The sequence below is a fragment of the Saccharomycopsis crataegensis genome (genome assembly GCF_037102585.1).
Source record: "Saccharomycopsis crataegensis DNA, jcf7180000000098, whole genome shotgun sequence".
Taxonomy (NCBI): Eukaryota; Fungi; Ascomycota; class Saccharomycetes; order Ascoideales; family Saccharomycopsidaceae; genus Saccharomycopsis; species Saccharomycopsis crataegensis.
Genome location: NW_027043838.1, coordinates 975,043 through 989,720, shown reverse-complemented (window position 1 = coordinate 989,720; position 14,678 = coordinate 975,043). Strand labels below are relative to the sequence as shown.

The following is a 14,678-nucleotide window of genomic DNA, read 5'->3' as shown; positions in this document are numbered from 1 at the left end:
ATCCGTTCTTTTGGCATTATTGTAATACATGTTTTCTTTTTTTTATTGATGGCGCGCGAATTGTGTACAAACAACTACAACACAAAGTAATACGTGAACTAAATTGGAGCCGTTGATTGTTAGATAGTGTTACTGATTAGAATCTATGTAGGGTTGTATTTAGCCATAATTAGCCAGGAAAGCCGGCTTCACTAAAGGAGAGAGGGAAAAAAAAGATTGCATTTCAAAATTTGAAAGTCGACAATTCATTCTGTAACATGGAATCTAATTGATCAGCGCCATTGACTTCAAATCCTTTATTTTTGCTGTCCAGAAGAACCATCAAAAACCCCTTTTCGATATCCTTATTGTTGAAATCACTGATAGGGTCGAACTTCTTGGTTCCAATAATAACTAATCTGGAATAACTTGATCCGAAAGTGAAATCTTGGTTTTCAAAATCATTAAGCAAGTCTTCACTGACAGTGACCCCAACAGCAGTGCCAGCCTTTTCGTTGGCAAAAAATTCGCTCTTGTGTACCGTAGCCTTGAATAATTGATTTAAAGACTCGACAACATAACTCGAATAAGGACCATTAATAGTGAATTTGGCATTATGGCAAACCAAATTAGTCAACCCAATGACCACGATTTTCTTTTCATTGACGTTGTGGAATTCTTGGATGTTGGTGATGAAGAAAGTCTTATAGATATTGCCAAACAAATTTTCTTGTAATTGATCAACGAAATTCGTCACGAAATCAGGACCCAAAGTATTAACATTAGCATTTTTGATCGTAAAGTTCGAATCAACTAATGCTAGTTTACTGAAAAACAAAATCAATCTCTTGATAAATTTAGTTGTTTTAGAGTTTTGTAACCTAGTCAAAATCAAAGTAGCAATTTGGCTCAAGTAAGGTTTCAATAGATTCAAGTCAACATGAATCAAGATGATTTCCAATAAGTCAAACCCAAATGAGTCGTTAACCTTGGAAGAAATCAATTTTTGGAAAACCCCCAACAATCCTGGTAAATCATCATTGAAACTACTTCTATCGAACTCAAGCATATCAATGATTAATCTGGTGTTTCCTGGAATATTACCCTTATATTCCCATAGGGTTGGGGACAACATTGGTTTGACTAAACTCTTGTAAAATGCAGGCAATGTGTTGTTGTTGCTGCTGCTAGATGCGTGTTTCAATAATTCCAACAAAAAGGCAATCATTTGAATAATGTATGGCACAAATTCGATGATGTCTTCTCCCAAAATTGCCAAAAATTTAGGAATTATAATCTCCATAAAGCTTCCCACAAATTCTGGGTTGTTGTTGCTATTGTAATTTGCAATTATTCCGATACATTCGAAGCAATAGTGTGTGAATTTTGGATTTGATGGGTTTTTGGAAATGATCACCACAATCTCAATCAATTGATTAATCATCAACCCGACAAATTCAAAGTTAGATTGTGGTGGTTTAATAAGATTATTGTTATTCAAAATCAAAACTCTCATTAAACATTTCATAAGATAATCATTTTCTGATAATTTTTCTGGGATGTCTTTGTTAACCAATATCTTCTTAAATAGCGTGGTAACCAAATCTTTGAAAATCGATTCAATGTCCGATTTGTTGAATAATAATGTGTAGACTGTCGATGAATTATCTCTAAGAGACAAGATTTTTTCAATAGTAATAGATGAGTAGGTATAAATAATATAATTATCGGAGTTCAAATGATTCAATAGCAATGGGAAACTTTCTACTAACTGTTGTTTAGTCAATTGGTTTCTGAAGATGTACAAGTATCTAATGGAATCAACAATCAAAATTGGGTTCTCAATGGATTGATTCATCAAATCCCTAGCAATGTTTTGTTGGAAAAATGAAACCACATCCACCAATAGATTTGTTGAAGTAACGCCCGCGCCCGTAATATTCCCTTTAGCAGCTATGGCAATAAACAAATAGATTGCAGTATCCTTTTGTTTCCAATTGGAGGCATCAGAATTAAAATTGCCCAAGAACTCGTTAATGTATTTTAAGACAGTCTCTGTTACTAATGATTCATTTTTATCTTTCAATTCCCTCAAAAATTCGGTAGATGAAGATCTTCTGGTATTAGAATCATTATTTTCAATATCTCTTTTGATGTATTCAATTGGATCATCTTCAAACAATTCTTCATCTGATTCTCTCAATGTTATATTAGGCAAAATGATATTGATGAATATTTCATTCAATACTTGAGCGTTATTGAAAATATCAAAGTACTTTGGAATCTTAATAATGGAGGTTAAAAATGTCAAATATTTGGAAGTCAAAATATCATACTTAACTTGCAAAGTCAAAGAAGTTAGTTCATTCCATGAGCTCTGGACAAATTTTTCAATCAATGGATCAAATACATCTTGGTATCTGGTAGAATAGAGCTGAATCAAATCACAAATGCTACCTTTAACTTTGCTCAATACATCTGGTTCTTCATCTTCGTCCTTATCAGTCAATAAATCACTCTTAAAGACTAGGTATTTGTGGATGGCATTCATCAAAGTATTCATATGATCTTCAAAAAACTCAGGGATATCTTGACAATTAAAATCGTAGTAGAGCTTTACCAAGAGCAAAAGATTTTCAAACAATTGTTCCAATATTAGTTTGTTGTTCAAATTTGCGTCGATCGATTTATCGGTTTCAACCAATAACTGCATGAATGGCTCACAAAACTTGTTCAACACAAACTTAATCTCCAAGAACAATTCATCTGAGGAAAAAAGAGGTCTCCATCTTTTGAAAATAGAGTGCGCCACTGACAACACCCCATGAATATTGTTCAAGTCGTTGGTTTTCAAACTTTCCACCAACTCATCCACCAAGTTGGTCCATTTATCAGGAAAATCAGAATTGGCAATGATGGCAATACATTCTCCGACTTGTTTTTTCAAATTGTTATTGTTTAAACCAATCATCAACTTGACAATTTTGCTCTTGATATTCTCAACATCATTTGGGTTCAACTTGTGTTTCCCATCGGCATCGATCCATCTTCTATTCAAGAAGTTTTTGAAAAACAAAACCCCTGCCAATCTAATGGAGTTATCAATTTGATTGGAATCTACAATTGTCAACAAAGCAATGGCAAATCCTGGGTTGGTTTCGATGGAACGAAGTTGTTGATCTGCTTGGTTCGCTGTGGTGGCACTCAATGATTCTTGTAAAAGTAAGGTGATTGATTGAATATCAGACATTTTCAAGTTTGTTTATTGTGTCCTCTCCTGTATTTTGCCCTAATTTCTATGGCCTGTATCTCTTATTTGTCCTCTTCCCTTTTCTTTTCTTTTTTTCTTAATTCTTTCTACTGAGATTTTTTTTTAATATCTTTTATTTCCAGATGCCCGATAATAGAATCTCCCCTGATTTCGTGCTACTCTCTGTGTTTATCTTTTAAAAAAAAATTCCATCCTTTTAAAATTTTTTTTTTCCTTCAAATACGAGGGCATTATGCACGTGCCATTAGATCGGTTCCAGCTTAGATGGTTGGTAATAATAATAATAAGAAACATAAAGTAATCCCTTAATTCATTAATTCATTAGCAAAAAAAAATAATAAAAATTTGGTTTTGCTTTGCTTATGTACAATATTCTATTAATATATTACAAAATTCTTAAAAAAGAAGATTCTTCATCCACCTATCAGTCCTTCAAATTCTCTGTGAACAATTTTTCCATCATGATGGAGAAAATTTCCGCGACTTCTTCCCTTTCGTATAATTGAATTTCTGGTGGTTTGTAACCTTCTGTCATTGCTTTATAGTTCTCCTGTGCTACCAGCTCGCTGAGGAGTTGTTTACTAGCACGCGCCTGACTCCACCTAATGTGCATTCTGTTTTGTCTTTGAGTGTATAAATTCTTTAAGCTTCTGATGATTGTCAGTTCAATCTTGGTTTTCAGTTTTTGCAAAGTTGAGCCACGAATAAATTGCAAGTCTTTGAGTAACATGATCAATTCCAATCCTTCAAATGGTTTATGTGGAGATTTCTCAACCCCTAAATCTATCAATCGACAAATGATACCTGGAGTGAAAAAATCCTGGATTGTACTATAAAACTCATCGATAAGTTGCTGTGATGTGTTGAATAGAGTTTTGCCCTTATAGCACACTTCTGTCAGTTCTAATGACTTCAATGCTTTAAACGCTTGTGGTAAAATATCTTTGTGGAGCTCTAATTGATCGATTTCATTCATGAGTTGAATCTTTTTGAAGATCTTCTCGTCTTCATCACTCAACTTTATGGGAGTCCCATTTTCATAAGCATATGAATATAACACTTTGTTGATTACCCAGAATAAATAGTTACCCACTTGATGATAATTTGTCTGCACAAATGCCAAAGTGCTGTAGAGTTTGGACCAGTTTTCCATATCAATAGATAATACATTATGCATATTGTTCACATAATCCACTACTATGTCATGGAGTTCTTTGTGTGGGCCCTCTGGTAGTCTATTACTCCTGAACATTCTGTTCAGGATTTTCTTCGAACACTGCATCAAAGTTTCTTTCTCCAACCCATTTTGAGGATCATTTTCCACTAATAACTTTACCAATTTCAAAGTTCTCTCAAAGTCATTTGATTTAAGGAAGAAGTGAGTCAATGTGTTTTGAACTTTTGGGAATTTACCAACCTGGAAACTTTCAGTTGAGTTTAATATGTCCATCAATTTCTTGAGCAAATGCATCGAGTTGGCATCGTGGAAAACTGTTTGAGGCTGGAGATTTATTGAGGTGAGCTCTTCCTCTGAAAGAGTTGCCATCCAACTTTTGGTGACCCCAATAACGTAAAACTTCGCTATTTCATCAACGTAGTTACTGATTAATTTTGAATCTATCAAACCCAACTCATCTCTAGAATTTTGGGCTTTGCCCAAATCTTCCAAAAATATTTTAATGATATCAAGAATCGAGTCATAATCACCTTGCTCACAAAGCGCTGATATGCAATATCCCATAATTCTTGGAGATAGTATCATCCGGTATTCTGAGTTCCCTAAATAAGATAGTGTTTCCACGAGTTTCGCCCTTCCTTCACCACCATCTTTCAAAAAATGATCGATAATTGGATTTAGGATTGCCGAAAAATATTTTGTATTTTGGTAGGTTTTGCACTTGTATTCAATCAATTTGTAGTATTGACCATGGTGCAAGACATATTTACTAAATGTGTCAAACAGAAGCTCCAGAGTTATGTTTTCTTTATCAGTCAATTTCTTTCCAACACCATATTTGAAGAATAGTTTATCGGCACTGATGAATCGTAGCACCGTGCCACGGGTTTCCGAACATTTGTGATAGAGATGTTCCCAAAATTTGACATTTTCAAAATAATAATATTTTGGAATTACTTTTAAAAGCGAGACCAATCGAGACTCTGCCAGATACGTACGAGAGTCAAGAAAACAATAATCAACCATCAAATTCACAAATCTTTGAGTCCACCAGCTTGTAGAAGATCGATTTTCATAGACTTGGAGATCATTATTATAAAGCATCATAACGTTGGTTTCATCCATTACTAAATAATTGAAAGTTTTTCTGAGCCCCTTGATTAAGGTATCATGACTGCCACTATTATTGGCTATCAACAGGTCTCTTCCTGATGCAACGCAAATTTGAACCATGCGTCCGATCAATTTATTAAGAAGCGTTGGGTTCTTTGGGATATCACGGTTCCTCAACAATCTAATGTGAATGTCTAACATCGCCAACGTTAATTCTAGTGACACACTCCCCACTGAGTTTTCAGAAGTACCAGTACTTGGCAATGAGCAGTATCGTTCTTGATCAGTTTGCAGCTCGTTGACCAAAATTTGTTCGGCCGTAAGTAATCTGGTATTGAGGAAAGAAATCAAAGAATCGTAGATACCATCGCCGACTTTATTATATGATCCTGTCAAAGGTTTTTTAATATATAGTAATGAGTTGAACAGCTCTGTGAAGTCCTCCGAGTTTTTATTGGATGGAACACAGCAACATTTGACAAGTTTCATTGAATCCTGAGATTTCAACACTGGATAAATTACATCGTGAGCCGCTTTCACCAACAAACTTTTCCGATTCAAAAAATAAAATCCTATAATACAATCATAAAAATCATCATTAAAATATTTGGAGATCAACTTGGGGTTATTTTTGATCTCATCGCATAGTATTTGAATTAGACCAAGCATATCACGATAGAAATCCAACGATGATAGAGATAACTTTATTGAAATGATCCAGAAATGCCGTAGCGATTCATCCTGTTTTAATGACATTTCTATTAGCGCTTGTTTGATAAAGTTTATGTCATATTGAGAAAAATACTCCATCCAAGTATTTTGAATGTTCGAGAATTCACGATGGTTACTCAATGGGAAATCGAGTAAATGTCTAGTGATGTTGAACGGTACATTTTTATCCGCCGCTTTCTTGAAATACAATTGCTCTTCGATTTTGCTGAATTCACTATTATACAATTGCAAGTATCCTATAAGTTTATTTTTGGTCACAGTTGAATTCTCTGGTTCTGCTATTGTTTCTAGGATTCTATTTTTCAACGGTCTCCTCTTGAAATAATAATCTCGAATAAATATTGGGTTAATGGATCGTATTCTTTTCAGGAATATTAGAAAATTCCTGGCTAGGATCATTGGAACCATCAGCCTAGTACCTATTCTTTATGACTCTCGTGGGTATCTCCAAACAAAACGAAAGCTTAAAACAATAAAAATTGAAATAAAATAATGTATATATAAATACCTGCTCAACGTCTATATGGTTTCCCAATTCTCCCTCCGAAAATTTTACAGCAGCACAGGGCTCTAAATTCCTTGCAGATGACAAACTATCTGAGGGAGTGAGGAAACCCACATGCCCTTTTTATCACAATTATATTTATAAAAAAAAAATTATTTGATTCTCATGTTTATTTGTTTTTATTTTCAATGCAATAAATATAAGTGAGATTTCAACAAAAAATGGTTAAAGCTGTCGGTGGCTATTTAATCAAATGGTAAGAGAATTGAGCATCTTTTTAGCTGCAAGCAATCCATCCATCTTCTTCTTCCCACTAACAAATCACCCAGTGATCCATCTATAAAATCAATCATCATTAGTATTGACGCGATAGTCCATGATATTTTAATTGAAGATTTGGATGACTCTACTTTATTGATTAATCCTGGTAAAGTTGAATATGTCAAGAATGAATTGAATATGATATTGGAGCTGAATTTTTTTGACCCATTAACTGAAAATTGATTAAAAAATCATCAAATTTTTAATCAGGAAAAAGAAATAACCGTCTACTTTGTCTTGGTCTTTTATACTAATTATTGTTTTAGATGTTTTGACTTCTAATATTCTTCATTCAGAGGCTGAGCTTACTTCGAGGAAGACACTCTTTAAGATAATATGAAACAATAATTAATTATGAACTGTGAAATTCTAAAGGAAAAAAAAAAACACGAATCTATTAAAAGAGAGAAGGGTTTGAAAGGATAAAAGATTTGTTAAAGTTTGAAAGCACGTATTCTGATGTGTCCCTTTTCCCGAAAAGTACCTCTATCAAGATCGGCTCAAGCATTAACGGCAGTCTCCTCTTCTTTGGTGACTGAAGTCAAAATTTCAGAAGCTTTCTCCCCCTTGATGGGTATGGTTTCTTGGCTAGCAACTGATAATTCGGAGATCATTTTACTCAATTTTTCTTCAGCAGCCCCTTGCTCAATTTCATCCAAAGTGAGAGCAGGAAATTTAAGATCATCATTGGTTCCACGCAAATCAACCTCGCTCAAGCCAATCACTCCACCAAACTTATTGAACCTTTCCATATACAGTTTTTGTTTGGTCAAAGAAATTTCATTCATTTTTGGCCAGTAAACTTCATGATCGTATTCGAAGTCCACATTTCCACCGAATTCCTTATCGAGCTGGTTGACTGGCACATAGTTGACAAATGGTTGGTCAAAAATAAGTTTTTCACGGGTCAATGGATCGATAAATGGGTGAATAATCTTAAGGAATGCCCAGGCAAGCGTTGGAATATTGACAAGGTACGCTCTGCCTAACCGTTCCGGATAATGTTGTTGAAGAATATGAAGCACTTCTCTTCCAGTACCTACCGGAGGGATTTTGGAACCTTTACCACCAGGAACTTTGTGGGCTTTGAAATCAATCAATAATGCCAAAGAATCCTGTCCTGGAGGCATGTAATTGATGACACTTTCCAACATGAACACCAAGTGTTGAACTTGACGATGGGAAGTGGCAGTATTTTGACGCCCTGGTTTCAAATAGAGACATGGGCGTGCACCGTTATCAAACCCCAAGATCAACTCTTTGCCGGTCTCGTTTTCTGGAGCGGTTAGCTCGGCATTAACTGTGTTGTCGGCACCAATTTTGCTGATCCCGAATTCTCTACGCCAGGATAAAGTGCCTTCAATTCTATCGATGGCATCTTGGACAATCCATTTAGTGGCACGCAAGTAACGAAGGAAACATTCGCGGGTCAACCAGGCTTTTTCAATCTCTGTCAACGGGGACGAAGTGGAAGATGCGGTTTTTTTTTCAACATCACTGATTTCCTTGACGGTAAGGAAGTGTTTGAGAACCAATATATATTTTTCTTGTTGTTCTTTGGTCAATGGCTTCTCAGCAGGAGGACTGATGTCATCCGACGGATGCTCAAAAGGGACTCTTCGTTCCACAAGGTTGACATTCTTTTTATCGACGTCTTGCTTGTCTTCCTTTTTCCTTCCGAACCCGAACATTGTATATTGTATCGATATTGGTGTATAACTTTGAGGGCAGAGAATATTATTATTTGCCTTATGTAAATATTTTATATTGGAAGGCCGCCTATTTTTTCAGTTTATCTTTAACTGGTGGTCCCCTTTTTTGTAGAACAACGGATATTTTATTTAGAAATGTTCAATTATTGTAACAATTTAAGATTATGCCCTGTTTTGGTCACGTGCAGGTGTCAACAATCCTGGGGAAAGTGGTCGCCAGATAGGACAGAAGTAGATGTATAATGATGATGATAATAATAATAGTGATAATAAGAATGGAATATGCAATAGATGAATAAATGTTTGTTACGATGTTTCCTAAATTTTCCCAATTTATTTTGGAATGATTGAGTATAGGTTGTCTTATGCGTTATATACATTCTACAAGATCAAAACACAATAAATGGGCAACTTTTATATATATGTATTGAAAAATAAAATCACTGCGCTCCAATCATAAATCACTATTTACCATGACAATTGCACCCAAACACTGGAGATTCTATCGATATTTCACAGATATAATCCTACGGTGTTATTTACAGTGTGTAGTCCATTACACCGGGTAATATGTGAACCACACAGCGAGTTTTTTTTTTTTTTTTTTTTTTTCAACGAAATTTTTTTGGAGTGAAATCAAGTAATCAATAGTGTACAACCATTTGGTGATTGTGGTTTCATATATACAACGAAAAAATGCCCAGAAAAGCAAAGAACTTGAACTCCCTCGTTAGAGGGCTGGTTCGTGCTTCAATGAACAAGTACAATCTCTTCAACTTGTACAAGAAGGCCGTACCAAGGTTCGGTTCGTTAACATTATATCAACAAAAATGGACAGCCAAGGCGGAGACCAGAGCTTATCATGGGGAACATCTCACTGAATCCAGATGGCAAACCACTTTCAACCCAAACTTGTCGTCTGTTGCTCAGTTGGACTCCATTGAAAAAATCGAACAAGGTAAAGTGATTCCTCCTACCCCACTCCAATTGCAAACTTTTGCGGTGTTGGAAAAAAGATTGGACACCGCTCTATTCAGAGCCATGTTTGCCTCATCAGTAAGACAAGCTAGACAATATGTTTTACACGGTTATGTCAAGGTGAATGGCGTCAAGATAAAATCTCCTGGTTATGAATTGCAACCTGGTGATGTGTTTTCTTGTGACCCAGAAAAAGTGTTGGAGGCCTTGGGTAAAGGTAAGCCAAGTTTTGAAAACAGTTTGAAAATCACAGAGGGACAAATTATCAGATGGAATAAGCATATTAAAGAAATTTTGAATAACCCTAAAAAAGGCGATGCTTATGTCAAGAATTACGTGGACAAATTAAAGAAAGCCGAAAGAGTTAAGCTACTTGAATCGGTTAAATCCAACAATGGATCTATGAGAGAAGCAGTCATTGTCGATGCTTTGTCTATTGGGGTCACTGCCGAACAGAAAATCATGGAAGAAAAAGCAGCTGCTGCTGATGATGCTGCTGCCGCAGTATCTCAAGAGCCAATTCAATTGACTTCAAGTATATACGGGTCCAAGTACGGTGGGGATGAAGAAATCAGCGAAAAATTATTGAAGATGTACAAACTTATAATCAACGAACACTACAAAGGTAACCCAAAACAATTCTTTGGAAAATCACATGAAGAATTTAACAAGATTGTTGGCGATCTCTTGAAGATCCAAGACTCCAAGACCGTTAAAGGGATTAAACAATTAGCATTGGAGATCACCCGTACTTTAAATGATATTAACTCAATTAAGGACACAATTCCTCCTGAAGTGAAAAAACAGGTTCTTTCAAATCTTGCCAAACAAAGACATGAATCAATAATCGGTAAGGAATACTCTGAAGAAAAAGAAAACCAAGTGAAGATCAACTTGCCATTCCAGAAGCATTTGTACGGTAGACAAATTCCAAATAAGGGCTACTTCACCCCATGGGAGCCAAGAGCTTTCTTGGGTGCGTTTGCTATATTGCCACACCATTTGGAAATTTCTTTCAACACATGTCATGCGGTTTATTTGAGAGATCCAGTTGCCAGACCTGGTGAATCTGAAGTTATCTCACCATTCAGTATTGAAACACACCAAAGAGCTTTTATGTATTATGTTAGAAAGGGTAGATGATTGGGTATAATTTGTTTTGTATCAAAACTTGTATATATTGAGTTATCAGATGAACAGTGAAATTAATTGTCGTTAGTATTTATATTTTGCGTAACACTTTTTAAATTTTACAGAAAGCAAATCACTGTAAAGAATAGTATAATTGTTGCCGGTGTAATGTGTAATTCCAGAAAAAAAAAGTGAAACTTGTGCTTCTAATGAAAAGCTGAACCTTTCAATGATGTATATAATTAAAGAGAGAGAAAAAAAAAGGGGGGGCCATCTAGTATAAGGAAACGGAAAACGAATAAATTGAAAGTAAAGTTTAAAAACAAACAAAGAACAAAAGAAGGTAACAAAAATTAGAAAGGAAAGTGAAACTTATAACAGAAACGTGTGAAGAGTAAACCAAATGGGAACTGTATAGAAAAGAAAGAAAAGGAAAATATAAAGAATTTTATGAAGGCCAAACAAACAAAGAAACTTCAGTTTTTATATTCATATTCATCATCAAATGGATTTATTGGATTCTTATCGTTTTCAACCTCCAATATTCTTGAGCTAGGTCTATTTGTAGATTTATTATATTTGACCAAGACAGGGGTGTTACCACGAGTAATCTCTTTGATAACTTCCTCTTCTTCTTCGGAGTCAGTTCCAAGAGATATCAACTCATTGAATGCACTATTATCATCCTGTTGTTCTTCCATGATATGGGTCAATCCTGGGATTGAAGCTCTATTTTTACGCAATTCTTCGCTCTTGGTCAAGGTCTTCAAGCTAGGATTGTTTTTGCGGTACCCTTCACTAGATGTGTATGAGGCGGAATCGGTTCTATCATCGGCGTAATCTTCATCTTCATCTTCATAAATAACATCATCCTTTTTCACTGATGCTTTCTTACCGACATCGACCAATTTTGGCACTGCTCTAACTGCGGTGGTGGTTGACAAAGGAGTACCAATAGTGGTATTGACTCTCGAATCAAGCGATTGAACATCATCCACAATCAGTCTATTGTTCATCAAAGTGGAGGTGCTTCTCACCTTCACCCCTGGAACATAAGCAATAGGAATAATATTTGAGGCTCTGGACAACGCAGAAGTGGCCAAACTGGTGAATGTGTTGGTGGAATTTCTGTAATTGGAAGCTCTTCTCCCGGATTTTCTGGAAAATCTCGGGCTCTTATCACCAAAATAGCTTTCACCAGGGCTTTTGCTGAACTGTGGTGGGGTCTCCATATTGTCTCTAAACTTTCGATCAAGAGTATCCATCTTGATGCCATTATTATCTTTATATTCCCCGCCTTCAATGACTTCCATAAGTTCCTTATCTTGGGCTTCCAATTTCAAGAAACGGTTTGATCTTTTTTGTTTTTTGTGATTCCAAACAATATACGCTACTATTAGTGCGAGGAATACTGTACCACCAATAATCCCCCCGACAATTCCTCCGACATTTTTAGAAGCACTGATACATTTGTAATAAGCACAGTTGGTACATGTTCTGATTGTCATCTTGCATGTTTGGCCAACCTTACAATTGCACAGAAGGGCACTATCGTCACAAGACACACATCCATCACCTAGCCCACTATCATCTCTTTTGAATAAATCAGAGTTGCTCAAAAACACCTTGACATAATCAACTTCTACTTGGTGTTCCATCTTGGTATTGGTTATTTTGGAGTGTCAACACACAAATTATTGCCAGGAGTTTTAAAAAAAAAAAAAAAAACAAGGGATACCACGAAAGAGAGAAAGAGAGATTAAGAATACAAAGCAGCGAGAGAGAAGGAAGGAAGAAAAAAAAAATAAAAAAAGTAGCAGAAGCGCCCAGTGTTTTAAATCTCGGGCTAATAAACTCCCCTATTCCCAAAACGTAGAAATTTTTGGCGCTAAAAGAAAAAAATTGGTTTGGGGCGCTGGTGGGAGGAAGGGAGGATAAGCACCAGCCGGGTGATTGGTTATATTATTATTATATGTGACGGATGGGAATGGTGGAATTGTTCATATATTATTATTATTATAATAATAATAATTTCCAATGTTATGATTATATAGCTTTGGGTGTGGTGGTATCTGGCTCCTGTCTGCCAACGGTAAGTGGGGATATATGTGTACACACAAAAAGAAAAAAAGAAAAAGAAAACTGTCAAAGCTGTAGTGGCTGTAAAGGGGTCGGTAAATAGACATGGGAAAAGTAAAGCCATGAGAATTATGGTGATAGTATTTCTTTGAGGCCTATAGTAGATATATCCAACAATATTCCTCCCCTCCCCCTTTTTTTTTGCTTTTTTTTGTCTTGTGGTGCTTCCCTTCATTTCTGACGGTGGTCTAAACTGTAGGCACATGTTCTGAAATTCTGAAGTTAAGAAGCAGCGGCGGTGTTTGAATTTCCAGTTGTAAATAACCCATTTCTACCTTTTCTTTCTCTTACAAATGAAACTAATTCATTGATACTAATATATTAGAACAATAGCTAATTTGGCAAAACCCAATCATCTGAAATGCTTAGCGTAATGGGCTTTGCAAGGCTCAAGCTGGAAATACTTAGCGTTACAGTTAGGAAACGGGCAAACGAACACTTGATGGCTCGGGAGATGTCTTTCATAAGCTTCTTTGCTAGTAAAAGTCCGACGACACATCATACAATTCTTCCGAAAAGGGGTCGATTGTAGAGAATCATAAGTTATCTGCTGGGGAAAATTATTATTGTAGATTGGCAGGGGTTGTTCAGGGAAACTATTATTATGATTATAGACTGTCTTTTGGGCCATCATATTGTATGGTACTCGCTGCGATGCATTGGTATATGACATTTGGGATGACCCACCACCACCAGGAGGATATGACATTTGGGGTGCTGGGGGGTTAGAGTTCACTTGGAAAGAAGATGCAAAATCCAGAAGGGTGGTATCATTAGGAAGCCATCCTGGGTTAGGATTGCTAGTATTTCGTTGGTAGGCGCTCCACAAGGGATATTTCCCTGTGAATCTTTGATTTGTTGGAATGGCAAATTCGATGGGAAGACCGAAAGGATCATTGACTTGCATTTGTGTGAAAGCTTGCAAATTAGCAGGATTCTGATGGCCATTGCTCTGTGAGCTATTTGAAGATTGGGAGGAATTTCTTCTGTTCTTTGATCTTGAATTTAATGGCAGCATCGATCCATTCCTGTTTCCTCTGGACTGATCACTAGGGTTCAAAAGATCATTGATGCTAAGGCCTCTTTTTGGAAACATTATATATATAATATTTTGATGTTGATGATGATATAAACCCCACAGAGTATGTATTATAATGAAGATGGTGTTAAAAAGAGAGAAAATTAGAAGGAAAAAACCACTGGGACTTCTTATATATATGACAGGCTTTTTCCTCACTTTTTCTTTTTATTTCTGATAGCTTCCCAGATATTAATAAAATTTTCATAGCCAAAGTTGTGAGTGTTCTTCCTTCTCTCTCTTCCTTATTTAGTGTCTTGAACGTATTATATTGGTTCTAAAACACACTGAACTTGTTCGGTAGGTTTTTGCATTGGATTTTAACTTTGAACTTTCAATTTCCTTAACCTCAATCTGTTTTTTATTTGGAAGATCAGAAGAGAGGTCTCCATCCATGTCGATATTTCACCAGGTGTGTTTTGAATCATGTCGTACTTTTTTTTTGCAAATTAAGTACGCCAAATTCAGAATATCTACAATTCCCCAAAAACTGTTTCTACATTTCAGTTTTATCATGGAACATTCCAGCCATCATATATTAA

General features: G+C 35.8%; 7 protein-coding genes across 7 annotated transcripts; 2 read left to right on the top strand and 5 right to left on the bottom strand. All coding sequences in view use genetic code 12, as the record gives it.

Moving 5' to 3' along the window:
- Positions 1 to 223: 223 nt before the first annotated feature.
- CSE1 (importin-alpha export receptor) lies at positions 224 to 3,229 on the bottom strand (the record flags this gene model as incomplete). Its single annotated transcript, XM_064999693.1, has 1 exon — positions 224 to 3,229. One exon carries the CDS (start codon positions 3,227 to 3,229, stop codon positions 224 to 226), a length of 3,006 nt encoding a protein of 1,001 aa, XP_064855765.1.
- A 445-nt stretch (positions 3,230 to 3,674) lies between these two features.
- DASC09_061080 (uncharacterized protein) lies at positions 3,675 to 6,680 on the bottom strand (the record flags this gene model as incomplete). The annotated part of the gene is made up of 1 exon (XM_064999692.1): positions 3,675 to 6,680. One exon carries the CDS (start codon positions 6,678 to 6,680, stop codon positions 3,675 to 3,677), a length of 3,006 nt encoding a protein of 1,001 aa, XP_064855764.1.
- Positions 6,681 to 6,998: 318 nt separating this feature from the next.
- Positions 6,999 to 7,281, top strand: DASC09_061070 (general transcription factor IIH subunit TFB5 family protein; the record flags this gene model as incomplete). The annotated part of the gene is made up of 2 exons (XM_064999691.1): positions 6,999 to 7,033; positions 7,107 to 7,281. 2 exons carry the CDS (start codon positions 6,999 to 7,001, stop codon positions 7,279 to 7,281), a joined length of 210 nt encoding a protein of 69 aa, XP_064855763.1.
- Positions 7,282 to 7,598: 317 nt separating this feature from the next.
- Positions 7,599 to 8,789, bottom strand: PDR16 (phosphatidylinositol transporter; the record flags this gene model as incomplete). Its single annotated transcript, XM_064999690.1, has 1 exon — positions 7,599 to 8,789. One exon carries the CDS (start codon positions 8,787 to 8,789, stop codon positions 7,599 to 7,601), a length of 1,191 nt encoding a protein of 396 aa, XP_064855762.1.
- A 717-nt stretch (positions 8,790 to 9,506) lies between these two features.
- Positions 9,507 to 10,931, top strand: NAM9 (mitochondrial 37S ribosomal protein uS4m NAM9; the record flags this gene model as incomplete). The annotated part of the gene is made up of 1 exon (XM_064999689.1): positions 9,507 to 10,931. The coding sequence occupies one exon, from the start codon at positions 9,507 to 9,509 to the stop codon at positions 10,929 to 10,931; it is 1,425 nt and encodes a 474-aa protein (XP_064855761.1).
- A 464-nt stretch (positions 10,932 to 11,395) lies between these two features.
- DASC09_061040 (Opy2 protein) lies at positions 11,396 to 12,577 on the bottom strand (the record flags this gene model as incomplete). The annotated part of the gene is made up of 1 exon (XM_064999688.1): positions 11,396 to 12,577. The coding sequence occupies one exon, from the start codon at positions 12,575 to 12,577 to the stop codon at positions 11,396 to 11,398; it is 1,182 nt and encodes a 393-aa protein (XP_064855760.1).
- Positions 12,578 to 13,410: 833 nt separating this feature from the next.
- On the bottom strand, positions 13,411 to 14,154 carry DASC09_061030 (uncharacterized protein; the record flags this gene model as incomplete). Its single annotated transcript, XM_064999687.1, has 1 exon — positions 13,411 to 14,154. One exon carries the CDS (start codon positions 14,152 to 14,154, stop codon positions 13,411 to 13,413), a length of 744 nt encoding a protein of 247 aa, XP_064855759.1.
- Positions 14,155 to 14,678: the final 524 nt, after the last annotated feature.